Raw genomic sequence first — 27,955 nt, 5'->3', positions numbered from 1 at the left:
AGTGCGGAGGTGTGGGTTTGGGTGTGGTGCGGGATTCGTATAGTATCGGGGGCGGAGCTCTGGAGGAGACTTTGCCCTCTCTCCCCAACGCACATTGTTCAGCCTCATCTGAATGCAAGAGAAAGTGTCGCACTCCCTGGAACTCTGTGCGGTCAGTGGGGAAAACTAAAAGACTCTTGGATCGTTGTCAGCAGCAGTGTTCGGAGACGAGCGTTTAAAGGTAAACTAAAATCGGATTTTATAATCGTATATTTAGTAAGAAGAAGCTTGTTTTTTTTGTGCCTTTGTTGTTATAGTTCAACTTTATATGTTTTTAATCCAGTCTATACGATTGATCATATAAAGTAGCCATTAATTCGTGGATAGCTCTTTTGGGAAAGTGGCTTATTGTGTCGATCTGGGTTGTCGGTGTTGGTTTACCTACCTGTGCGATATTCGCTCCTACTTCCGTGTGTCTGGTTACAGCTGATCCAAACATCCAATGCATGTCGCTAAACACTCGATATTTAATCGTACACACCATAGTTTATTAACATTCAGTTGTATAGCATATAACTTAGGCGGGTGTGTTTGTCCCCAACAAAGAAACACAAGCAACCCCCCATACTTTCGCAATGTCAACTGTTAACATTAAACATACGTAATAGCCTAATGATAGGCCTACTCAGTCTTACAAATGAACAATAAATCAAAAATGTAAGTGCTATACGATAGATTTTAAAGAATAGTCTAGTTCATCTAATGGTGAAAATTCTGTCAACCCCCACCCGTTCCAAACCTGTAGGAGTTTCGTTCTTCTGAGGATAAAAAGTGCAATAACAAAAAGTAGTTGGCGACAGGCTGTCAACAGTAAAAGGTCAACTTTCTAAACTAATTTCCCCCAAGTAATTTCTGTCCTCGCGTCTTGCGCAACACAACTTTGTCTTTTGTCACCACTAGCGCAAGTTAGCTAAGCGTCAACTATTCCAAAGACATTTAAAAACATACAATAATAATACGAAAATACCGATTTTTGATGTGTAAATGTATGTTAAATTGATAAATAATGAGAATACTTACGTTTATTGATGTTGTGCGATACAAACAGGAATAGAGCAGCTGTTGCTATGGTTTCCCTCTCATGCAAAACTATTTCTTTTCGCGAGCTTTTAGAGTTTTAATTTGTAGTAGGCCTATAACTTTTTTGTTTACTGAAACATTGTAGAAAATTTTGTGTACAAAATAATTGTTTTCTTCGACTTTTTAACAGATATGAAAGATGTTTTTGGGAGAACTATCCCTTTAACACACTCAGCACTAGACTATCTCTCTCTGGTTGGATTTTGTATTTGATTATCTTGTGAGATTATACAATGTATAGCTTTTTTTTGGAACCAGCTGATGTTGATTCGTACTGTTGACGTATAACCACTGGTTTTGACAAAACCAGCATGGTTTGAATGCTGGTCTGTTGCCAAACCTGTAACACCTTGCAGATCATAAATTTAAACCAAACTGTGTTATAGACCCTGGTATGGTGAAATTTAAAGAAATAAAAGAAAAAAAGTTAATATAACATGTCTATTTCATAAATCATTTATGCCTCTTTCTTTTACATTGTTACTCTGGGTCTTATGTTAGGTCATGTGTCTGGGTGGGGCTGTACCATGTTTTATTTACTTCCCAAATGTGACTGGGCACAGCTGAAAAGCTGACTTATCTTTAGTTTGTTCAATCGGAAGAAATGCGATGCAATCAAAGTTTTCTCATAATTAAGTTTCCTTTTAGGTTGTTATGAGTGTGCAAAATAAATAATTTGTGTATAATCTGCCTCGGAGGAAATAACGTTCCTTATGATACACCCTTTCCTGTTTGTCTGGTTAGCAAGGAAGCAAGAAGCCATGTCCTCTGTAAGTGGTAATCTCTTAAAGAAGCAACTAAATTCTGCAAAACTTAATGACATGGATTTAGCGAGCATTACAGAGTCCAGTTCTGGGCCAAATTGAAATCCAGTTGGATTTTGAATGGCATCAACATGCCCTGCTGGCAAACAGAAGGAGGATGATTGGGAGACAAGGATATGATTTTTTTCTTCTTCTCACAAAATGTGAAATAAATATGGACAGATGAAAGGCCATATGACAGTCTTTTTATATATTTATATGGGTCAGTTGTAGAACATATTAACACAGACAGGATGTGGCATTTGCTCTTTGTGGGAGTTCCTGAGTTGTGCACATTAATAGTGCAGTCAGGGGCCAGCTGGTTGCTTCACCGACTGACTGGCATTGGTTTTAGGATGAGATTTACAGCATTTGGGCTCACACATAGCCGTTAATCCCCCTACAGGCACAAATCCCTGATATTGTCCTACATTAGGACAGCAAGGGGAAGTGTGATCCCCTCTTCATAAATACACTTTCAGAGGGGGCAAAGGAGATTACCCATTAGCAACATTCGCTTAGGATATCAGTTTGCTTGTATTTTACTGTTTTGTTAGATCAATTAGCATCTTTATCTTTACTTCTCTCTTTCTACCTCTCTACCGTTCTGTATAATTCATGTCTGCTGCATTTTATGGCTTTAGTCCCAGCATATGCGTCACTGAGTGTTCCTTTACACACTCTCCCCATATCTATAATCCCTAATGTGCCATGTATCTTTAATGAACGTGGAGTGAGATCCTAGCTATATGAAATCTTTGGTGAATGGCCAGCTGGCTGAGATGGATAAGATTGTCTGATAGCTTCATAATCTGTACATGGCCAAGCCAATTGCTCTTTAGGACCTTTCTAGGTTAATTGTTTTTTAAACCTTAAACTCTTTGTAAAGGCCCGTTTACACCAAAGATGTTAACGATAACTATATGGTTCTGATTCTATGAGAATAGGGAAGTCCACACCACAACTATGATAACAACATGAAGGAACATCATTGGAATCACATTTAAAATTATTTATTTCCAGCTGATAAATGAACAAAAATTTCACAGCCAATCAGAATCCACCTGAGTTTGAAGAGCTTGGGAATTTAAAACAGCAGGCAACATAATTGCAGCCCACGCTTATAATAAACGTTATTGCCCACTGGTGTGGATGTTAATGTAGTTCAATCATTAACAACAGAATTTTAGCATGTTAATGGATGTGACAATGTTAATGTATTTGGTCCTGGCCAACTAGATCTGTTATGTACACTGCGGCTGCTGCAAAGTAAGTATAGGTTTGCTACTGGCAATAGATTGCTGTGAGTGTGTAAGATATAAGCAGATCTAGACAGGTGGAGCTGGGGGAAGTAGAGGGTTCAGATGAACACTGATAGCCAGATTGCAGTGAACACTGAATTGTACAATTTAAATGTTGAGCAAGCATTTAAATAGTGGAATTTGCCTGCAGAATCAGCAGAGGCCAATCAGCTTGTGCCATAAAAGTAAATTATGTGATTGAAGACTGAATGTAAAGGACCTATCAGACATCTACAGTATTTAATTTTATAGTACTAATTCTTGTTGTGAACGGGCTTTAATACTCAGACTGAAACCATGTGTAGTAGCATCGGTATAACTTAAGCGTGATTCAAATTTAATTACCTGTCTAAGATCTTTTTGCACACTGATATCTTTTCCGTACTTGGTGCGGTCAGCTCAGCTCTCATGAAATATTAACAAAGCTGTCCTCAGATGTCAGTAAACACTCTCAACACCAGCACAGACCTATTGAATTAACACTGAGCAGTCACAAAAGGAACATAGTAGGCTCTCTGCCCCCTCCCCCTTGTTTTTTTCATTGAGTGGAATTTAGGGAGTCCAATTCCACTCAATATAAAACTAACCTCAGACCGTCATATCCTGACAGACAGAGTGAGAAAAGTGAGTTTAACACTGCATAACATGAATAATTGTTTCTGTGATAGGCCTAGTAGCGAGAGGAAGTTGCAAACCCCAAATTAAGTTCTCAATCTCAACTTGAAAATTGAGTGTGATTTGAAGAGTTTAACAAGCATTTGTGTGATATTCTGGGCGTGAAGTAAAAAAATAATGATGTGTTGTACGTTTCTGTATCAAAACCACTTTTCCTGTTAAGAAGCAGCTTCGCTTAACATGAGTCAAAAGTTATAGGAGGTTCCGGGCATGTATCATCAAGACGGAACATCTCCACTCCTTAATTCAGGGCTAGGGAGGTGTAGAGTAACCAGGGAGAGGTGGAAAAAGGGGCTGTTCAGGGAATTTTCGCACACTAGAGACTCAATCTCAGGGTAATAAATAATCATTCTAAAGAGGCCTCCATTTAATTCTACTCAGTAGTGAAGAACAATCCCATTGTCCTATGTAATAGTGTATTTGTTCTCAGTTGACCCCTATGAGTTGAAACAGCCTTTATGAAAGCTGCTACCACGTTTTCAAGGCCAAAACCACATGTTTGTTCTCTCTACAATTTAGTAGATAACATCACTGTACTGTACGTTTTAGTTTAGTTTATGCCAGTAAATAAATGGCTAACATGAAAAAAAAATGTAGTCTTATGTCTAAATAAATTGCAGATAAAATTATTCAAACTATAATCAATCAAATGCCACAGGTTATTTTGCATCTTATAATGTGTACAGTATGAAAAATAGATACTCATTTTGAACATTTCCAGTGTTATTTAATCATACTATTAAAGTATAATTTATAGAATAAATTAACTATTTATTTTAAGGTGATGTAGTTACACATTACTTCATGTACTGACTATACTAATAAAAGTAAACTGGATAATTACAAGTAACTAAACCAAACCCTAACCATTACTCTTTAGTAAGTAGTACACGTAGTTTATTAATATTACTCAGTACTTCTTTGAGTAAGTGCAATGTAACTACGTCACCTTAAAATAAAGTATAACCTTAAATTGTTAGTGTTTTAGTAAAAAAAAAAAAAGTTGCAATATAAAGAAGCCAACATTTGATATTTAATTGTGAAATATTTGCATTTGGATAATTTAGAGATAAATAAAATTTAAAAAAAATTATTTCAGCATATAACCAAAGTGGTACCGATCTATACAGCTCTATACATCTAGTTTCTGTTTCTTGTCTAGTGTAAGTCTATACTCCGACTCTAGGTAAAGCAGTATCCTAATTCAGTCTCTACTCCTGTCAAACATTAACCAGATTGTCTTCCTAGAGTTAAACGTGCTCTAGAATAGTGTAGTATTCTTTCAAATCTTTTCAGATCTATCCAGTACCAGCAAGGTTTTCCTCAGGACATCTCAGACCAATGAAATATTAAACAACTGTCACATTGGCTCAGTTGTGCTCTGCAAACTCAAGCATACCTATGATGAAGCAGCTTGCCTCCTTTCAGTGGAAGAAATTGCTCAATGTGCTTTATGAGAACCACAGACAACATGATGAATGTGTTTTCTTCTATTTGAAATGATACGTTTCAAAAACGAGGAGGGACAAATGTTGAAACTTAGTCCTCAGAATGCTGGTAAAATGTCAGAAACTCTGACTCTGTCTCAGATAACGCCCCACTTACCATTTAAGTGCCTTAGCTAATGACTCAGACGAGAAACTTCTGACAATAACATGAATTGTTAGTGCTAGTCCATCAAGCCACAGGCAGTCGCTGCCCACATTCAGTCAAGTCCTCCATTCAGATGGAATGACCTCTTTCATCTCAACTGGCCTAAAACAGAAGAGGGATTATGGGATAGTTGACGACGTCTGAATATTTACATGCATGATACTGGAAACTGGACTTGCCCACTGTTCAGAGTCTCTCCTATCGCATATCTCTCAATCTATCGCATCGAACTGAATGGAGACACAAGGATGTAGCGAGCAGACAGACAGGGTTTGCTAATGCCCTGTCTCATCCTGTCTGTGTTAATCTAAGCACTTACTGCAAGTAACACCCGTGACCAAATGCCCATCATTTAGCTTTTAAAGCATGTAAGTGGAATAGTATGGATCATGTGCAGCATTGTGTCAGTAACACTGATTCACAGATTATCTTAGCTAAAACTGGACTGTTTAAATGATCGAAACATTTATGCATTACCGATGGACTACATCCAACAAACGTTTATCTAGTAGTTCTTTAATACATTTTTAAAGAATTAAAATTAAAATTAGTCATCTTAAAATATTGTCTTTTACAAACAACTTTTAATGCACATTCACACCACAGACAATAACTATAATGATATAACTATAAATCATCCTAATTCTATGAAAATAGGGAAGTCCACAGCTATTATAACAACAACAACATAGAGGAACAATTTTAGTTGGAATCACTTTCAGAGTTATTTTTTTTTCTAGCAGGCGAACAATAAAATCATTGACAGCCAATCAGAATCCACCCGACTTGAAAGAGCTTAAGCATTTACAGGGGCAGCTGACAAAAAGCTGCAGCACACACCTATAATAAACAGAACATTATTCTGCATTGGTGTGGATGCTGAAATGGTTGTTCTTATAGTTATCGTACTTTGTGTGAACACCTTCTAAAAACCATGTCTCAAGATCATTTTATTTAGTTTTTATTCCTTTACACTCTGTGTACATTTTCATTGCAAGAACATTTATGTGACACCCCCTAAAATGCGTTTGGTCCTTAAGACAAATTGATTGAAAAGTTGCTTTTAAAATGTGCTGTTTTGCTCATATCTGTATGTTGTTATCAATCGTAAAATCGTGATCTTTTTTCTCTAGACATGAATGTGATTTAATAGTGGTAATGGTTTTGCTTGAGGCTGAAAGAATGCAGCATGTTTGTACACGCCTGGATACCTCACTGTGGCGTTACACACTGCTTCCAGAGGAGTATACCTACTGCTGCGTATTAATCGTAATACATTTATCTCATAATTACTTTCCAAAATGGGCATTCTACTTTGCAGTAACAATGCTGTGCAAAATGAGCAGAATATGCATCGTTTTTTTTTTGTTTGGCCACAAGAACAAGTTCATTAAAGCAAGTGATTGTACCATTCTAGTGAACTTTTTGCATATTGAATATTTAACCCTTTTCCTGTGTTTTCTTAAAAAGTTGCCAGCCAGCTCCAGCATTTTTTTTAAAACTTTACACAAAACGTTCTAATCCCCAGAATATTTAGTTTTATGAATTCTAAAAATTCAATATATCAAAAGAAAAATTCAAGCTTCATTCTTTTCTTATCAACACTTTTAAAAACAATTTTGAACAAAAAGCTCAGAAAATAGTGTCTTTGTCAAAGACCTCATCCGGATTGGATTCAGAATGATGATCAAAACCTAGACGAAGTCCATCAACACCCCCAAAGCTTGCACATACCAATTTGTGGGTTCGACATTTCATTTCATTTTGTAACATTAGGCAGTTTTGATTTATATTCTGTTTAATGTTTGAAGATCACATAGCTTAATTGTTCATAAGCAATATTTTGTCCTCTCCTGGACTACGCAGATATTTTTCTTCGCTTGGTTTTAGATCCAAAGATGCTGTACTCTTTCAAAAGATGAGTAGCAGTGCCCTCTACCATATAAAAGTGAAGTGAATTGCAGGGAGGCGCTGTCACAAATTATTGAAAATCTTGTCAATGGCGGAAAAAAGGTATAAAGTTGGGCGGAGAGGAAATTTTAATTAAGTTTTGAGGAAGAAGATTTTTCTGGTCTGTTTTATCACTGTACACATCCAAAGGTCTAGAGCGAAACAAAAAGTGAGATGAATCGCCAAATGTAATATTATTCACACTGAGAGCAAAATTAATATTTGTTAGGTTGAATGAAAATAATTTACTGTGGTACTATAGATAGCACAACACACATTTCTGTTTAAAAGGATAGTTCACCTTTTCATTTTACTCACGCTCATGTTACAATTCTGTAAGAGTTTCTTTCTTCTGTTGAACACAAAAGATCTATTTTGAAGAATGTTGGTAACCAGACAGTTGACGTAGCCATTGCCTTCCATAGTTTTTTTTTTCTTTTTCAACAAGTCAATTGCTTATCAACATTCTTTCAAATATGTTCCTTTGTGTTCAACAGAAGAAAGAAACTCATAGAGGTGTGGAATAACTTGAGGGTTAGTAAGTGATGACAAAATTGTCATTTTTGGGTGAACAATCCCTTTAAGAAATGCACAAGTTAGCTCTATGCTAAGCCAGTAAGCGAAGATGTTAGCTTGATAGCGATTATCTTGCTGTAGGATGAAAGAAATCTTCTGACATTGGACAAAAACACTTTGATTTCAAAGTCTTTTTCATAGTAGGCCTTATGATTGCCTTCTCAAATAGCTATTTAGTATTTTGGCGATAGGGAGCGGTAGTCAGAAATGTAGCTACATTATAATTTGCTGTGTTCATTTGACCTATGATAACTGTATAATTGGATGTGCTGGTTGATGGATCTACATGTAGAGGCCTGTGCGTGCATTTCTTCTGGGGTTAAAGGAACCCGCGGGCCCGAGGCAGTGCAGACCACCTGCTCGCCCACTTGCTATCTCCAGCGGAAGCAAGCTGAGCGTCTAGGGAGATCTCAGACACAGCAGGCTCTCAGCAGTATGGGCTCAGCTGATGACTACCAGGTCACAATGTCATTAATAGTGTGTGTGTGGGTGTGTGGGTGGCTTTGGATTTCATACTACTGAATTAAAGCTATGAGGCATAGCAGCAGTATAATCTCTGGAGACTGACTCTGAATCCAAAATGGCTCCTTTTTGGCAGTAATTCAGATTTAAATATGGTAATGGCTCATTATGGTCACTGTAAAAATATAGACTGGCCGCAGCCTGAGTATATTGTGATATTATGATGATGAACGTTATATTCGTAGATGTAGTAAAAAATAAGGAAAACTTTTTCATTTTCCAAAAGGTAAACTGAAATAAAACCTGATTGTTCTCAATCAGGAACATAACTGTTAGACAGTTTTTGTATACATGTTGGTTTCATATGATTTTGGAAAACTTTTACACCATTTTTAAATGTCAAACTACAAACTACTACTAAGATTTTATTTTCAAGAATTTCATTATTTTGTAACAAGATGTTTTTCTTCATGTTTATATTAGGAAAGTCATATCACCCTGACATTTTTGACTTGCTAAAAAATATCAAAATTAATAATAATAATAAACCTACTATGAGGAAGTATTTCACATAAAAAAAGTTTAAAAAATACCATAAATAGTATAACATAAGAAACATGAAATACTTCAAATTCAATTCAAAATTCAAAAAAGCTTTATTGTCTATCCGCACAGGGGTAGAAAATTGTCTTTAGACAAGGGCTCAACAAACAATACAAGAGACAACGGAACAATTCCGGAGGCTTTCCTTTTTACTGCCACAGTGTAAAGATCAGACAAGAGTTACTTGTTTCTCACTAATACTTTTACCAGCCATGTTTATTGCATTTAAAAATAAGAGAGTTGTACCAGGATACAATGTTGAAAGTGAGCACAGATTCAATGAGTGATTGAAACACAACTATCAGAATGTCCTTTTCAATATAAAAACTCCTCGATCTCCTCAGTAAGCCTAGACGTTGATGAGCCTTATTAAAAACACTTTCTGAATGCTTATCAAATCTAAACTGGGAGTCAGTCTCTGTACCCAGGTATTTAAAATATCCCACCTGCTCAAGTAACAATGGCTTAAAAGTATACGTGCATTATTAGCCCTCAACACATTTCTTTGGTTTTGTTAATATAAAGCTGCAAAGAACTCTCCTCCAGGCTGTGAGATACTTAACAAAATTTTACTTGTGAATCAATTAATAGATAGGACAAATAAATCTTCAAATATCATGAGAGGTGTTTAAGAGGTTGACTCAGAGAAGAAGAACACACAAACCTGAGTCTTATCAGTGGCACTCCCTGTCTGTCCTGAGGGGAGGGCAGTGAGAAAGAGATTATGGTGACTGCACTGTCAGTACTCAGTATTGTTGTGGGAATGATCAACATCAGCACATCTGATTCTGACATTCTTTAGCCGTCAGGTCATGTGAGAGTGAGGCACGGGTCAATGGGAGTGATTGAGACAGACAAAAAGCAATTTGTGTACATTACCTAAAAAGGATACAGTAATTTCAAGTAACTAGTTTCAAAAATTAAAATTTAGCCATTTACTGTGATAGAGACCCGAATGGTCAGAAGGAGAATCGCACCAAGATGTAAACAACGGGAGCGATGCTGGCATCCAAAAAGATGTTTATTACAAGCAGATGTGCAAATAAATATGGTTAAGAGCAGAAATAAAACAGATTATCTTATCAATTAAACAGTCTAAAAACAGAACTGGTACTAAAACACCAACTCTCTTCTTCAACCATTGAGGCCAGTTTTAGTGCACTTAACCATAATCAGTCATCCAATCCTCCTGTCCTCTATAGCCGGGCTATTCAATTGGCGGCCCGCGGGCCAGGTCCGGCCCGCCAATCATCTCCATATGGCCCGAGGCCACCCCAACCTCCCTCCTCTTCTTTTCCTGGCGGTGCGGCTAAATTTGGTTAGATATGCGCGAGACCGCAGTGGTGCCTGCAGCTGTAGCTATACGCACTGTGTGTGTACCATGAGCGTTCCGATTGACCTGAGAAACACTTTTTTCAGTCTGAATATTTCGGCAGTTATTATGTGTGTGTCCCGTATTTCTGTCGACTGAACCAGCGATATCAATCCTTCCTGGTTTAATCATTTGGTTCGATTATTTCCTTTCCATGAATTGGCCAAACGCGCTTGCATAACGGTCTGAAACGATTCGGATTTGTTCGGACCGTTCTGTCACTGAATCACCTGAAGCTGTTTCTCGGTCAGTAAGAACAAATAGCGCTGTTTTCAGTTGTTTCACTAGTTTACTTTGAACTACGCAGCGCGGCCCAGTGGATAACGGAACGCAAGCTCAAAGGAGTTGCGTTTACTCCCGGTCCCGGACACTATTATTAAACATTGCTACGACATCCAGTGAGAAGCGTTTCAATCTGACACATCTCTCTGTTACAAACCACAAATCACTCAATGATTTTAACTAGTTTTAAATCGGATGAAACAGCCTCAACATTCCCAACACGACTGATGAGGTAAATAGCAGAAACATTGTGCCATGAACGAAGTTAGAAGACTAAATCCCTAATCACCACCCTTACAAACATTTACCATGAATGTACTGTAGTAATTTACCATGGTTTGGGGAGAAATGTGGAATATTTATATTGAATACTAAGTTATAGTCATTTATATTGCATTAGATTTATTAGGGGGCTAGAGAAATATATAATTAATTGTGTGTATAGTTTTTACCTGTTTAGGCATTTTTTATACAGTGGAAGTGAGTGAGTAGCCATGCATGGTTTTACCTATGGTTACGAAGTCTCACTTTCAGAATATTTTAATTTAAGCCTATAATAATTATTAATAAAATAATTCTAACCAATAGAATATATGATCTTGTATAATTCATATATTTGTACATAGCTGTAAATAAGTTATTTATTATGGTCTGATAAATCTGCATACTGTTGGCTACCACATTTCCAAGTAAATAGCCTACAATACTTTTATGTTTACTTTAGCTTACTTATTGATACTGTTATGTTTCAATAAATAAGCTAAACCCATCGGCCCACCTCAACTTTTCGATTTAATAATCCGGCCCTCGAATGAAGCTAATTGAATAGCCCTGCTCTATAGTGACAGCTTCCTTAAATGCACACATTTTCCCTTTACTAATTGGAGCATACCATTTTTTTTAAATTAATTCTTGCCTCACCATGATGAATTAATTAAATAAATTCACAAGATGGTTTAGAACAATTAAACAAATCAAAAAATAAAATAAAACTAGCACATTAATTTGTACAAACATTTCTGGGAATAGCTATAATGAGCACTTCCCTGCAGTTTGTGCTTTCTTTAAGGTCATGCCAAATTAGCTAAAAAAAATAGTAAACCTACATGAATATTATAAAATACATAGGAACAGTAAGAACACAGTAAAAACCGTGATGGAAGACAACTTCCCAAGGTCTTTCCATCACATTTACTATTTATATTTGTTTTATTTCAAAAGAAGCCACCAAGCAACAGACAGACAGTTTATTGGCCAATTAAAATGACAGAGTGGAATTAACTGTTGTATAACCTGATTATCAGTTACCAGTATGGGTCGATATTTGATATTTAATTTGTGCATACTCTTTTTCCACATGTTTACATTAAGGTACATTTGTCATCATCTAAAGATAACTTAAAGGTGCAGTAAGCGATTTCTGAGAAACACTGTTGAAAGTGGATCAGACCAAGCCATTTGCTGAGAGTGCTGTTCATTCTCTCCTCCCACCTACATTTTTCTGGACGGTATTGAGAATCGAACCCACAACCTTAAGGTTACCAATCTGACCACGACTGCCCACACAAATTGTGTTTCTATCAAACAATTGTGAGGGGGGAAAAAATCAGAATTGTGATTTTAAAAAATTTAGAATTGCGTGATATTAACTTGTAAATGCAAGATAAAATTATTATGGCAATTATCTTTTTTATTCCATGGTGTAAACAATCTTCCATACCATTTTGTTATCACACGTCATATCTCACAGAATTTTAATATCACTGAATTACTAGCTTCTGATATGTTTGTCATTTTCAATTTTTCAAGGAGTGAGTTCAGTCCCACATAAAACTAAAATTAAGACCACAGTTTGTTTCTTTTTTTATTTATTTGTTTTAAATCTAATTTTGTAATTCATTTTAGACCTGATTGGTTTGGTTTGGTTCACTGAATTTTATTGTCTAAAAAAATGCTTATAGAGTGTTCATATGGTCCATGTTGTGCACTACTATTGTGTGTAGGCACGATTTTGTAAGCCAGTACATGACAGAAAGTCATTGACAGTGTGTGAATAAGAGAAAGTGGGTGGGAGAGGTTGCACACCATGGACTGGTGTGGAATGTCACACCAGGATTAGAGTTTTGGGAATCAGCTCTGGGATGTGTCATATCCACAGCTCATTCTGACTCAAACACATTTCAGAAACCGCTAAGTCGACCGAGGCCCTGGTAGGTAGGTGGAGCAGGTCAGGTGGGGGTGGGTGATTATTCTGAAGGGCGTGTGATTTGTAGCTCGGTTTTTTCAGTGCGAAATTGAATGTACAGTAATAAACCTTTACTCATTAACTAATCATCATCCCAACTGTGTGTGAAGTCCAAAGTAGAGACAACAGTACATGCCTCATATGAGCTCAGAAACAGCAGTGAATCAATGGTTCATAAATCATCCCCCCCGTCCCCCCTCCCCCTCAGCAGATAGCACACTAGATGTAGATAATATTGTGGGTGGCTGCTTACTACCTCAAGTCAAAAGAGCCCAAGTTTTCTAGATATGCCTGCCTCTGGTTGTTCCTTTAGTATATATCTGTAGGATTTTTTAATTTATGTTTGGGTGTGTCACTAGTTGTGTGATTGACCTCACCCTTTAAAACAGACCTTGATTCTGCATGCAAGTATGTACCAGTAAGACTTACTAACTGTAATTGTTTGGTCCATGACCAAAATCAAGAAGGTGTAGAGTTTTTTTTTTTAAACTAATCTGTCATAATCTGCTGTTTTATAGCTTCTTTTTTTAATTTTTATTACAGTACAGTGCATGGACATACCAAAATGGGTGTGTAAATATGATTCTTGAGAAAGCACCCACACCCAGTTTTCACACAGGCAATTGCTATCGTTCACCTGCAGGCCTGGCAGAAGTAGCTGCTTGTTGTGATCTACATGTTTTGACAAGTTTTCACTTGGCTACACCCAGCTAGGTGTGTACTTATGCCATTGCAATAGTGAAGGGAGTTACCACTCACTGGACCTTTATATGTAAAAACCTCTTTACAGTTATAACCCTGAATAAATAAATTCTAAACTCTAAAAAAAAATTCAGTGTAGCGTTGTAACCCACGGAAAACTATTTGTGTCAGCGTGAGGCATATTTTGGCCCGAGTAAATGCTCACAGCATTTGCAAACCAACAAACATCTGCTTAGCAATGTTGTTTGTGTGGTTTAGAGAAAAAGTTTGCCAAAAACACTTTAGGGGCACCACTGTATTCGAGTGTGGACATGCAAGGCATCCAAAATATGTGTTCAATCTGTTCTCATGATGTTATGTAGAGAATGGCACATGTACATGAAAATAGGCTTGTTGAGCATTTGATTTTTTTACAGAGTGAGTCTAAAATGTTACTAGCTTTCATTTCATTGCTTTTTGGTTGAAGGGCTGTGGCCAGGCGTTCCTGCTGGTTGGGGAATGTCAACCCTCTGATTAGTGCATTTTGAAAAGTTTATTGGATTAAATCCATCAAACCATTTCACTGTGCATTTAGATGATTGATTATTACATAGTAGTTTTATACAGAATTCTGTTGTGCTATCATTATTGTGATTTTTAAGAATTGCGATTCTAAGTATTGTGATTCGATATTGCTATGTATTGCGATTTTTGTTTGTATCATTTTGTATCAACTTTTCCCCATGGTCTAGAGTTAAAAAAGCACATACATGATGGTATATGTCGTTAATCTGTAGATGTCTCTGTCTGCCATTTTTCACTTTAGTGTGTCCATTTGTAAGAGATATGATGTCATGTAACACATATCACCCTCTCAGGGCTCAATACTAAGGATTTTTTCTTCTGCTTTCTACAGTGGTTCTAATTTTTACTTGCCCTGCCAAAAATTTCACTTAGCCTACCACAAAAAAGTAATAAATAAATAAAATCGTCCTAGTTATTGTCTTCATTGTTTTTGATGCATAACCTTAATAAAAAAAAGGTTGTGACACCAAAAACTACTAACCTAACTCATGTAAATTTCAAATATTTTTAAAGGCATGTAAATTATCAATAATAAAATAAGAACAAATAATGAAATTATGAGCAAAAGGACAAATAGAAAAGAGCAAACATGCAAATAAAACAAGCACTGCTTTTCACGTTAAGGCAAGTCTAACAGTAATTTTCAGGTAGAGAAAATGAATAATCAAATATTAAATAGCACTTCATAGTCTTCACTGTATAAATGAAATACAGATTAATCCTTATTAAATCCTTATTCGCCCTTCAGATGTATGCGCACACACAACTTCTCACACTATTGAATTGAGCTCTATTCTGCTTCTTGCGCTTGAATTTTTAAATTGGCAAGGCTTAAAAACATGTGCAAATCAGGCAGTCCTTATTGTCTAGCTCTGCTGAAATAAAATATTTAACTTTCCTTATCTGTCTGTTTTATTGCTAATAATTTATGTGGGATTAACAGATTTGTAAAATAATTGGTAGTTATGATCTGTCAGTGTTTTTTCATCTGTCTTCTCTGGGTATACACGTCATTTTATGCGTTCATAGCTATCCATTCCAGTCATGAAAAAAGTTAAGTGTAAATGTCTTTGAAGACATTGTTGGTTTGAGGTGCATACAAGATGTGACTTGAAGTGGAAAGTCAAGTGGTTTTTTTATTTTTATTTTTTTTCTTCTAAACAGATATTTCTGTTTTATGGAGACACATTTATGTGACCAAGTGTAAATGGAATGTTTTTACCCAATTGGATAGCTGATAATTAAAAAATCATTATGTCTAAATAGGCTGTCTGACAAATGCTCTTCTTCTCCTCTGGAGTTCAAAGGTTTTGGTTAGACACAGTCAGAATGTGCTATAAAAGAGAGCAAGAGTAAATGAGGATGTGCTGTAGAGTACCTGAAGGAGGGTAGGAGAGAAATAATTGATAATGTATGAGGAGGAGTTTAAATAAAGCCAGGAGGGAGACAGTAAAATGGCTGTACAAGGTGTAGATAAAACTAAAAGGAAAAAAGTTATGGCAGGAAAATCCATTTTGTCTGTTCCTGGCTATTTTGAGAACAAGGCTTTATTGTTGCCTTGTTTTAAGGTATTGGATTTTAAGAAACCATACTGTTTCCATATTGTGCTTTTACCTGAAATGGATACTGTAGTTGTGTGAGAGTTGCAGAAAGGGGAGGGCTTTGGTGTGTAAATGTCGAAACACGCAGAGCCGGTTTTGTGAAGTTGTTGTGCTTGCAGTCAAGCATTAGCTCACACGCCTTGTTTGAGAAGCCAAGGGTCAAAATCTACGGCTGGCTTCCCACATCACTACCGCCCCTCTCCCTGCTTCTCTACTTCTCCCATGATCCTCTGCACCAGTTTCGATTGCTTGTGTTTGTTTGAACTTCTGTTTCTAATGGTGTTTCGTCCTGCTACTCAAGAACAGATTGCAGGATGACTTAATTACATTTTTAATGAGCTTCAGCTTTTTAAAAAAAAAATATTTGTTTAATTCATAACTGTTTTTTGTTTTACAGGTTTTACTTTTGGGCTGTTTGGTTTGAGTCCGGGAGGCCAAAATGGAAATGCACTGTAAGTACACGTAATTATTACAATATTAAAACCCCACGAAAACAATTAATATTTTAAAATTAATACTGATAACATGACTGGGGTTTAAAGACACTTAATATTCACTTATTCAGTAATATTATCGATTTATCTGCAGGCTTTGCACTCACACTATTGGATGAAAATTAAACTTTTGCAACAATGAAAATATTGAACTGACTTCAGCTGGAAAATGACACTATTGTCTTCTGTAGAGCTGCTTTAGCAGAATTTTAATTTGTCTCGTATTTGATGTAGTTTGTATCATTAATTATCATTTTCCCGTTTATTACTGTGAAGCTGCTTTGAAACAGTATATAAATTGTATAAAGCGCTATAGAAAGAAAGGTGACTTTATTTGACTTGATAACCACTAAATAGCCAGTATTAAAATTTACTTTTATTTACTATTTTATGTTAATCAAAGATAAATAAATAAATAAAAGCTTAAAGGTAGGGGAGGCAATTTTTGTAGCAGCTAGAAATAACAAGATAGCTTTGAAAGCATGAGATCCCTTCCTCCCTTTAGAGGTGTCTCTAAAGCCAATGCACGCACACAGCAGAGTTGGCAAAGCACCACGAGACGAGAGACGGCGTTAAACTACGTCATGTCTCAAAGCACATAGCATTACAATAATAATGAACATAAACAACTTAAAGAGCACTGACCGGTACCACCTGACTGCTGCAGATTCATTTCGCCGTTGATCGTGTTGCCGTTGAAATGCATAAATTCGAGTCACGAACAGCTTTGAGTATAACGTCACGGGTTTCCATCTCTTCAAAATTACAGTAGACATGGTGTGAACGCTGCATAAGCTCATTGTTTAACTCTGCATAGCATAAAACGTGCTGATGATGTGTGATGTCTGCGCGAGCGGATGTATGAAAATGCATAGTTGATAGACAGGGAGGACATTGTATGCATCGGACCGAATGCAATTATTGGATGAGCATTTTATGCTCCTACACCTTCCACAGACGAATATATATATAAATACATTTAGACCACTTAACTTAGTGATTGCTATCAGTATGTGAAGAGACTTTCAACCAAAAAAACATTTTTCTTGAACAAATCTCCTCCCCTGCCTTCAAATAAATTGTTTTAAATGCTACAAGTGAATTTAGGCATCACAACATTATAATGTACAGTATAAAAATATACATTCATTTTGAGATTTGAAGCATACATTTATCAGTGAATTAATTTTAACAGTTAAATTTAAAAATCTTTAAAATATGAAGATAAGTGATTTTAGAAAAAAAAATTTAATATGAAACCGCCCACTAGGGGGAGGAGCCCGCCAAAAGGAACTTTAATACAATTTCAATGGTAACGCAATGTCTGTCAATGGTTTTCACAGGGATGAATACGGAGGGTTTATGTTTTTGACTGATACCCAATTTATGATGATTAATAAAATATGTGATAGGAAAAAAAGCTAATTATAAAAAAAGCGCCAAGGGTCCCACTTTGGAGCTTTGTGCCTTGTAATCCACGTTTATTAGCTTTGAGGTCATCTATCCCCCTTTTTCCTGTTCTATGATGCTTTGCATGATTATTGGAGTAACTTCAGGGGGTGTTTTTTTTATGGTTTTGACAAGGTAATAGATCAACTCAAATCATGTTGTGTGTGTTTGTATCAGTGGCAGAGGCCCCAGGCACGGTGAAGGTCACAGAGTGGCAGCAGTCGTATTACGGGACAGATTCAGGCATCCAATCAGGAGCCACTACGGTTCGCTCAGACGAAGATGGAACAGAGTACAGCAACAAGAAATTCACCTACACTACCACATTCACAGAGAACCCTGCAGGTGAAAAACATATCATATACTGTATATCAAAATTATTTTATTATGTAGTAACTTTCCTATATCCGTTTACCAATTGCCTTTGCCAGGATCCATACAATGCAGCTTTATTTCAGATTATTTCCCTCCAAAATAAGCATAGAAAATGCAAAAATAAGCTGTTTAGTTCAGTTTATAATTCTTTCATTTTAACGCTCTCCTATAGAGGTGGAGTCTCAATTAAATATGACCCGTGCTCAGCGTGTGAGGGCGGCCATGTTTCCTGAGACGTTGTTGGAGGGATCGGCCATCCTTTCCACACAGATCGATTCGTCCCAGCAGACCAATGTTCAGAAGCTAGCCGAACCATCTCAGCAACTCAAAGCCGCCATCGTTCACCTCATCAACTACCAGGATGATGCTGAACTCGCTACACGCGCCATTCCAGAGCTCACCAAACTCCTCAACGATGACGATCAGGTACCTCGCTGCTTGTATTAAACATCTGATGATGTCATACTCTCTGCTCTTTATCTTTTTCTATGTCACAAAAACGTATACAAAAAGAAGTACATTATTTAAGCACCGTAGCTTCATGTCCTGACTGTTGGCCCTCTCTCTTGCCTTCAGGTCGTGGTGAATAAGGCAGCTATGATCGTGAACCAGCTGACCCGCAAGGAGGCGTCCCGCCGGGCTCTGATGCAGTCCCCGCAGATGGTGGCCGCAGTAGTGAGAGCCATGCAGAACACGTCCGACATGGAGACGACTCGTGCCACGGCTAGCATCCTGCACAACCTCTCACACCACCGCGAGGGGCTGCTCGCCATCTTCAAATCAGGGGGCATTCCAGCTCTGGTGCGCATGCTGAGGTGAGAGAGACTGGAATACTGAAGTAAGGGACTTGTTTGCCTAAAAACAAACCCATGTGACTATTCATTTTGTAAAACACAAAATGAGACTTTAGGTAGAATGTCCAAGCCTCGGTTTTCAGTACAATGAAAGTGCACGATGATTCATACCTCAAAGAGTTAAAAAGTCTTTAAAAAAATGTGTGTTCTAAATTCTGTAATACCAAGCTCAAATATTTTGACCTTATTGTTGTAGTTTATTCATGCGTTTATTGTATTTCATTGGTGAATATTATAAACATAATGGTAAGTAAATGATAACAAAATGTTTGGAATTTTTGGAATAAATTATTTAAAATTAGATTTTTAAAGCTTTCATGTGTTATAGTTGTTTCACCCGTTTGTTTATATGTTTTATTTATATTATTTGGAACGTAGATATTTCTAATTATGAGGAAATTACACCAGTATTTGATTTGAACTACATAAAGCTGCAGAAAGGCAGTTAAAAGTCCTAAAACAAATAGTGTTTGTTAAATTCTTTAATAAAACCAAGCATGAATATTTGCATAATATCTCCTTTTGTTTTTTCATTGGTGAAATAAAAAAGGAGAGCTTAGTTGGGAAGACATTAATGATGATATGTTCATTTTTGGGGTAAACTGATCATTTAAAAATAAAAAAATAAAAAATGTGATGATTAATAATGCTTCTATAAGCTATAAATGTGACACCCTAAACTAAAGCTATGTTTTTTTTTGTTTTTTTACATTAGTCGAAACATGGATATCCCCAACTGTTAGAAAATTAATCCAGCACTTGATTTGAACCATTCAACCCATTTCTTTTTCAGTTCTCCGATGGATTCTGTTCTTTTCTATGCCATCACCACCCTGCATAACCTGCTTCTGCACCAAGAGGGAGCCAAGATGGCGGTGCGTCTGGCTGACGGTCTGCAGAGGATGGTTCCCCTGCTGAGGAAAAGCAACCCCAAGTTCCTGGCCATCACCACAGACTGCCTTCAGCTGCTGTCCTATGGCAACCAGGAGAGCAAGGTGTTTGTTATGCATGTTGATCAAAAAAAATATATATATATATATATATTATAAATAGCCTATTGTATATAAATTAGATAATTTCTTTGTAAATATAGTTGTGTATATATAGGTTTGAAAAAATATATACATAATAACTATTCTAATTATTTTAATTTATTAATAACATTACTATCTTACAAAATAATACAAATAAATGTATTGGTCATTTCTTGAGTGCTTGTTCTTTAAGTTGAGTTTCTTTCAAATGTGATTGTTTGTCATGTTAACGTCTGATTGTCTCATAGCTGATTATTCTTGCAAACGGTGGCCCTGAGGGTCTAGTGAGCATCATGAGAACCTACAACTATGAGAAGCTGCTCTGGACCACTAGCCGTGTGCTCAAAGTGCTCTCTGTCTGCCCGAGTAACAAGCCTGCTATTGTAGATGCTGGTAAGTCAAACTGGAAAACTGAACCACTCTTCCAAATATAGTAATTAGTGTTTTTAATCAGTTTAACCGTCACACTTACTGTTAATTGTACCAATCCACTATGGACATGAATGATAGTTGGAAAAGTGGCTTTTTATCAAAATTGTTGTTGCCTGGCGGACAATTAAAAGCACTACAATTTAGTATCATTGAGATACTATCATACATAGTTTTTATATATATTTATTTATTTATTTTGAATTAGCGTTTATATTTTTCAATTCAACTAGCTGAAATAAAATTATATTTTTTGTTCAAGATTTTATTTCAGTTAATTTTTTTATTTCAAATAACAAAGATGTTTTTTTTTACAAATGAATCTAACATTTTCTGTCAGGTGGAATGCAAGCTCTCGGTAAGCATCTGAACGGCTCTAGTCAACGTCTGATGCAAAACTGCCTGTGGACATTGAGAAATTTGTCAGACGCTGCAACCAAACAGGTCAATTTACGCATCCAACACCATCTTAACTATCTTACACACACAAACTCTGGTTTCCATAGTTTATGAGGACTTTCCATAGACAGAATGATTTTTATACTGTACAAACTATATTCTATTCCCTTACACTAACCCTATTCCTAAACCTTTTACATCTTAGCAAAAACATCACTTAGTATGATTTATAAGCTGTTTTTCCTCATGGGGACCAAAAAATTGTCCCCACAAAGACAAGGAATCTGGATATTGCTTTGTGAGGACATTTTGTGCCATGTTGTGTTTTCATGTTTTATGGGGACATACCTATAGACATAATGATTATTGTTCTGTACAAATATACAATTCTCGAAACATCTAGAATCATACAGTTATCGAATTGTGGTTAATTAATTAAATATAATGTATCGGACTCTCCTAGTTTCTTTTAATTAAAAAAAAAACTTTGAAAACTATCATTTTCATAATTACAGCAGAAATAATGGAAATATGCATATATAGTCTATATGGTGGGGGACAAATATACCGCTGCTCTATATAAATTGTACTCCAAATAAATTGGCAAAGCCTTGCTGCTTTAACTGAACTTGAAAATTTTCATTGGTACAAACGCATGCTCTCTGTCGACCCCTGCAGGACGGAATGGAAAATCTGCTCCAAGTGCTAGTTGGTCTGCTGTCATCTGATGACATCAACATGTTGACCTGCGCAACAGGCATCCTGTCCAACCTCACCTGCAACAACACACGCAACAAAACACAGGTGACCCAGAATAACGGCGTGGAGGCACTGATTCACACCATCGTGAGGGCCGGTTCAAAACAGGACGTGATCGAGCCAGCTGTCTGTGCCCTTCGCCACCTGACCAGCCGGCACGCAGAAGCTGAAACTGCACAGAACGCCGTACGAACCGATTACGGCATCCCCGCTATTGTTAAACTGCTCAATCAGCCCTACTACTGGCCAGTCGTTAAGGTAAGTAAGAGAAAAAAAGAGAGAACTAGCACCTCAGTAAGCAATCGATGACTTTGCAAACTATCAAAGAAAAAAAAAAAAAACATTTTTAAGAACTTTTTTTTTTCCCTAAAAGTTTTCAGGAAAACACATTGATCAAATCAATTAGATGTGCACTATTCTTTTTTTTTTATTCATTTTTTTCATTTTATTATATAGTTGTTTTGGGCTATACACCTACACCTATTGGTGTGGATGAAGCATTAAACCAGTGCCACAGTAGAAATACCCCATTCATTGGAGCTTTTGTCGCCCTTGATTCATTCGTTCCACAATTGAAAGTGTCCAAAACAGTAAGGTTAGTTAAATGAAGTAAAATTTACTCAATGTGAGGGGGCCGTATGTAGAGTAAAACAGCTTTTAATAAGCCACATTTCATTTCCTAGGTTTATTAATTGTGTGACAGGGCTGTTGCTTAAATTCACAGGCCCTGGGACAATATTTTATGGGTGTCTCCCTCTCAATGAGTAGTTTATACCATAGAGGGCCTTATTGGGTCTCCTGTTGTGCAGTATATAACCATATCTTTCTGACCTAACGTTTGTCTTCATCACAGGCTGTGGTTGGTCTGATCCGTAACCTGGCACTTTGTCCAGCCAATCAGGGTCCTTTGAGAGACGCTGAAGCCATTCCCAAACTGGTCACTTTGCTTTCAAAAGCTCATCTGGATTCACAGAAACATAGTTCATCTGCTCAACAACAATACCAGGTATGCATTCCTCACCTGTCGCTGTAACATCATTTCTTTTCTTTTTTTTATTCAAAAACATGTAGCACAATCAGAGTCCCAATTTCCAAAGGAATTACTCAGTCAGTGATTTTAAGTGTATCAAAAACATGTAACCCAACTAGTATATATCAATTTCCAAATTATTGAACCTAATGAGCCAGTTCTTTTTTTGGTGAATAAAAAAACATGTAGTGCAACTATTGTATTCCAATGATTCTAATTATTTTTAACTATCCGACACATCCAGCATTCAACTAACTCTTGAGGCATGAATCAATGTGTACATACTGACTGATTTTCCATATGACAATGTGTAGTTTAAAAAAATCACATTCAAATATTTTCTAATTATAAAAATCTTTTCTTAAAAATACTAAACAAATCGAAATAATTGAGAACTATTTAAATAATTTAAATTCTTTACAATTCCCATCATTACACACATGTACAGTGTACAGACTAGAAATGTTTCACATTTACATTTAATCATTTAGCAGACACTTTTATCCAAAGCAATGTACAAATGAGGAGAGCAATAGAAGCAATAAAACTAATAAGACGACAATAATATGCAATTGCTGTGCCCAGTCCCCAGTAAGTGCAGCACAGTGCACGTAGCAAGTTTTTTTAAAAAAAATTTTATAGATATAGAATAGTAAGTGTTAGTAGGTTAATGGGTCAAGGATTGCCGAAAAAGATGCGTCTTCAGGTTTGTGGTCTGTGGAATGTGTCTGTGAAAGTGTTTTTGTGCCTTTTTGCGATGGCACCACATGACACCGTTCACACGCAGAACTCTTCAGGGCACATAGCTCTGAAGTTGTGAGTTTGGGTATAGGGGTGCAGAGCCAGGGGTTGTTCTGTAGGCAAACATCATTTTCTTGAATTTGATGATGAGAGCAGAGATTGGCAACCAGTGCAAATTTATGAGGAGAGGTGTGATGTTTGCTCTCTTCGGCTTGTTAAAGACCACTCTAGCTGCAGCATTTTGGATCAGTTGCAGAGGTTTGACAGCACATGCTGGAAGGCCTGCCAAAAGAGCATTACAATAGTCCAGTCTGGATAGAACAAGAGCTTGGACAAGGAACTGTGTAGCATGTACCGATCGGAAGGGCTTAAACCTCCTAACGTTGTATAAGGCAAATCTGCAGGACAGGGCAGTTTTAGAAATTTGGTCTGTGAAGTTCAACTGATCATCAATAACAACACCAAGATTTCTGGCTGTCCTAGGTGAAGTTATGGATGATGAACCTAGCTGAATGAAGAAGTTGTGATGGAGTGTTGGGTTGGCTGGGACCACAAGCAGCTCTGACTTTGCAATGTTTATTTGAAGGTGGTGGTCCTTCATCCACCCAGAAATGTAAGTCAGCCAGGCTGAGATACGAGCTACTGTCGGATCTTCTGCTTGGAAGACATGTAGAGTTGTGTGTCATCAGCATAGCAGTGATAGGAAAAACATGTCTCTGAATGACAGATCCTAGCAATGACATGTAGATGCTGAAGAGAAGTGGTCCAAGCACTGAGCCCTGAGGCACCCCCGTAGCTAGATGTTGCGACTTGGTCACCACATTTGTCACTTAATTAATTAAATTACCCTTTTTTCTGTCTCTCAGGATGGTGTGAGAATGGAAGAGATCGTGGAGGGCAGCACTGGTGCTCTGCATATCCTGGCCAGAGATCCTATGAATAAAGCCACCATTGCCAGAATGGACACCATTCCTCTGTTTGTTCAGGTAACTCTTACACCTTTCCACTAATATACTATGTAGTGGCCGTTTTTATGCGTGTGAATGAGAGCATGTTTGTATGTAGCCTTTGCCCTCAGACTAACATGCTCAGTGTATATAATAGACATCTGTTTTCTGTCCCTGCAGCTGTTGTATTCTCCAGTGGATAACGTCAAGCGCGTGGCTGCTGGTGTTCTGTGTGAACTGGCTCTTGATAAACAGTCGGCTGAGATCATTGATTCAGAAGGAGCCTCTGCGCCTCTCATGGAGCTCCTCCATTCCAACAACGAAGGAATTGGTGAGTGAGAGAGAAACATCAGAGAAACAAGCAAAACCAGATTGATTATGAGGTTAGCATAACCAAAGCATAGTAGATTTCAGCATAGTACTCGAGTACTGTACGCTCAGAGCCAAATTTTTGTCTCGTACATGCTCCTAGAATTTTTTGGATCTAATTAGTTTGTCCACAAGCTGGCAGCTCTGGCCTGGGCCGTTGTTTCACAGTTGAAAAAGAAACTAAGGACTAAGGAGACAGGACAACAACAAACAGTCATGAGTATGACTTTAGATAGATTCCCTCGTTGACAAGCTCTTGTGTGAATGGGTAAAGATAATCAAGCATCTCTAATTTAAACGAGTCCAAAGACATTTTTATCACTCATAACTTCTGGAGAGAAGTTATGAAACTTTGAATGAAAGTATGAAACTTTCCAGTGTGCACAGTTCAAGGGTCCTGTGTTTGTGCATGCTATCGAATAAAGTTATAATTCAAAAGTCTATGCATTTGGCTGTCTATGCATTTGGAGTTTGCATCAAATCTGAAGTATACTTTGGGGTTAAGCCTGTAACAAAGCATGTTTTTCTTTCAGCCACCTATGCCGCTGCTGTTCTCTTCCGAATTTCTGAGGACAAAAACCCTGACTATAAGAAACGAGTATCAGTGGAGCTCACACATTCGCTCTTCAAACATGACCCTGCTGCTTGGGATATGGTGAGTTTGCCCCCTGGTGGTGTAGAGATTTTTTAAATTTTAACAATTTTCTTCCGTAATATGACAAATTTCGGAGTGAAACACGATATTCAAAAATAAAAACAAATATAGACCTTATTTGATCATATTTGCTCTTGAAAAGTAGTCTTTATAGTAGTGACCACATTTGTGAAATTGGAACAAGGGACATTTCTTTCTTCATTGGACAAAATATCATTGAGATCTTACTTGTTTTTATCTATGAATTAAAACAACGGGGGCAATTCATTTTTGTGTGCTTTTGTTTTCAATTTGTTGTGGGTAATTATGATATTTGTGGGTATATATATATATATATATATATAAATACATATATTATATTGTTTTAATACAATTCGCCAAAAATTTAAATTATGGAAAATAGTAGATAGTGACAATTGCAAATCGCAAACTGATCAAAACATTATTATAGTATAACAAAATTATAAATTTACATATACACATTAAAAATGTTATATATATGTATATACTGTGTATATATATGTCTGTAACCATTGTATTTAACAATTGCTTTTAATGCTTACGTTTCACAAACTGTGAATATCCCCTATACAGTAATTACAACTTTTAAAAAAAACTTTTGTAAGTAGATAGTTACTATCCCTAATTAGGCTTATTATTTTGCATTTTTTATTTTATTACAGTATTTAGCATTTTAGTACAAAGTATGTGCTTTCTACAAATGTATGTCAGATGTCTATAATACATTGGCCATAAAATAAAAGTAATTTTTTAAAATTTCATGTTGACTTTAAAACTGACATCAAAGACAAATGGTCCTTGTATGGAAATATGGTGATGCAAATCACAACAAGAGATAATTTATCAGAAATATGTACATAATGCGCAGGGGTTTTTTTAACCATGTCCTTGTTACATCTTAGGCACAAAACGACATGATGGATCCTGGCCTTCCAGAGGACGGTTAGTATATCATCTCACCATGATTTACCAGCTACTTATCTCTAGGACTGTCAGCTATATCTATAAAGATTTGAAACACCTTGTTGGTTTTGCAGAGACTATAACATTTTGCAGATGGCTAACATTTTGCAGTCTTGTGCCTTGTTTCGTACAGATCTCGAACACTACGGCCCCCCCGTAGGATATCATCAAGGATTCAATGATGGCATGCATATGGATGGCATGCCTCTAGATCAGGAAATATTAGATGAATATGGAAATAGCATGGGTTACACCATGACCAGACCCTTCCCTGATTACTAACCGGTCAGTACTAGTCAAATACACTAGTTGTCATTCAAATACTCAAATAAGATTGGACTTACCTGCTGAAGTCTGTAACTGTATTAATTTGAGTGTTGTCTTTTTATTTCACAGCCTGATGATGAATTGAGCTCCACTGAAAGAGGATTATAAAAAATACACTAGACAGAAACTCCCAGCAGTCTTTTTTTTATTTTATCGCTGGGTGCCTGTGGTCCATTTCTCAGTAACACACACTGACACTGCTGTAATACATGCAATTCTCGCTGTGCTGGGAGAGGCAGAATCGAGCAACTTTACCCTGCCTTTATACAAGGATGACAGCATGTTGCATTTTACATGTCTTTTTGTAGAAAATTTTATATTTTAGTGTTTCTTATGGGTGCATTAATACTTTGTTGGTAAGAGGAATGGTTAAGTATGCCAAAGAGATTTTATTCAAATATTTTATAATGATAATCACATTGCTTTTTATAGGTTTAAGATTTTGGAAATGCGATCAATGATTTAGTTTTTACCTGAGGTCAGCTTTATGGCTTCGTTCACAGTGGTTTTAGTCAGGCGAGTTATCGGAGCTGATCAGAAATCAGCGTTAGTGGGTTGAAATTCCTGGAATGTTGATTTTCTACAGCGCTTGGATCTCAGTGCAGTGCATTATATTTCCTCCCTTAACTGAGACTGTCAAATACTGGAGTTCTTGTGAACTTTTCCCACATGTTTTTTTTTCACTCCATATATTTGTTCTGCTGAAACTGTCTTAATGTATCGACAAGGAAATATTGATTTTGTTTGTCTTGCAAAGCAACGTGTATGGAGATTTTTCTTATTATTATATGCGTGATTAATAAATGCTGTGCTGATTAAAAGGGACTAATGTTTAACTAAACGATTAAACCGTGTTCTAAAAAACTAGCTCCACATTTGTTCACATATTAACTGACAAAGGGATTCTTTGTAGCATTTTTACTTCCTACTTTGTCCAAAAAAAGAAATAAAACCATGTTATCTAATGCTTTGTGACTGGGATGTTGAAATTATTTAAGTGTGAACACTAGTGAGATCATTTCATAACACTACAACAAAACTTTTTATGATGATTTTCCAGCTCAATGTCCATTACAGTACACGATATAAATGAAAGAGTGCAGATACCAGATATAGAAAAAATAATTACAGAATTTCATAGATGAAAAGCACTAAAGAAAATTTCAAATACTAAAAAATTTAACATGAACTTTGTATTCAA

The 27,955-nt window shown here is 36.6% G+C and overlaps 1 protein-coding gene across 1 annotated transcript; it reads left to right on the top strand.

Moving 5' to 3' along the window:
* Nucleotides 1-3: 3 nt before the first annotated feature.
* Nucleotides 4-27,719, top strand: jupa (junction plakoglobin a). Its single transcript, XM_077202958.1, has 16 exons — nt 4-220; nt 16,306-16,360; nt 18,029-18,196; nt 18,399-18,652; nt 18,803-19,041; nt 19,874-20,075; nt 20,363-20,507; nt 20,884-20,987; nt 21,621-21,959; nt 22,555-22,707; nt 24,339-24,458; nt 24,600-24,750; nt 25,322-25,443; nt 26,367-26,406; nt 26,561-26,712; nt 26,824-27,719. The coding sequence occupies exons 2-15, from the start codon at nt 16,348-16,350 to the stop codon at nt 26,707-26,709; spliced, it is 2,199 nt and encodes a 732-aa protein (XP_077059073.1). The 5' UTR covers nt 4-220; nt 16,306-16,347; the 3' UTR covers nt 26,710-26,712; nt 26,824-27,719.
* Nucleotides 27,720-27,955: the final 236 nt, after the last annotated feature.

The sequence above is a fragment of the Siphateles boraxobius genome, unplaced genomic scaffold, assembly GCF_051911475.1.
Source record: "Siphateles boraxobius isolate OS27281-9 unplaced genomic scaffold, OSU_SipBor_1 5, whole genome shotgun sequence".
In the NCBI taxonomy this organism is placed as follows: domain Eukaryota; kingdom Metazoa; phylum Chordata; class Actinopteri; order Cypriniformes; family Leuciscidae; genus Siphateles; species Siphateles boraxobius.
The sequence above is the reverse complement of the archived record's forward strand: the minus strand, read 5'-3'. Positions and strand labels throughout refer to the sequence as shown.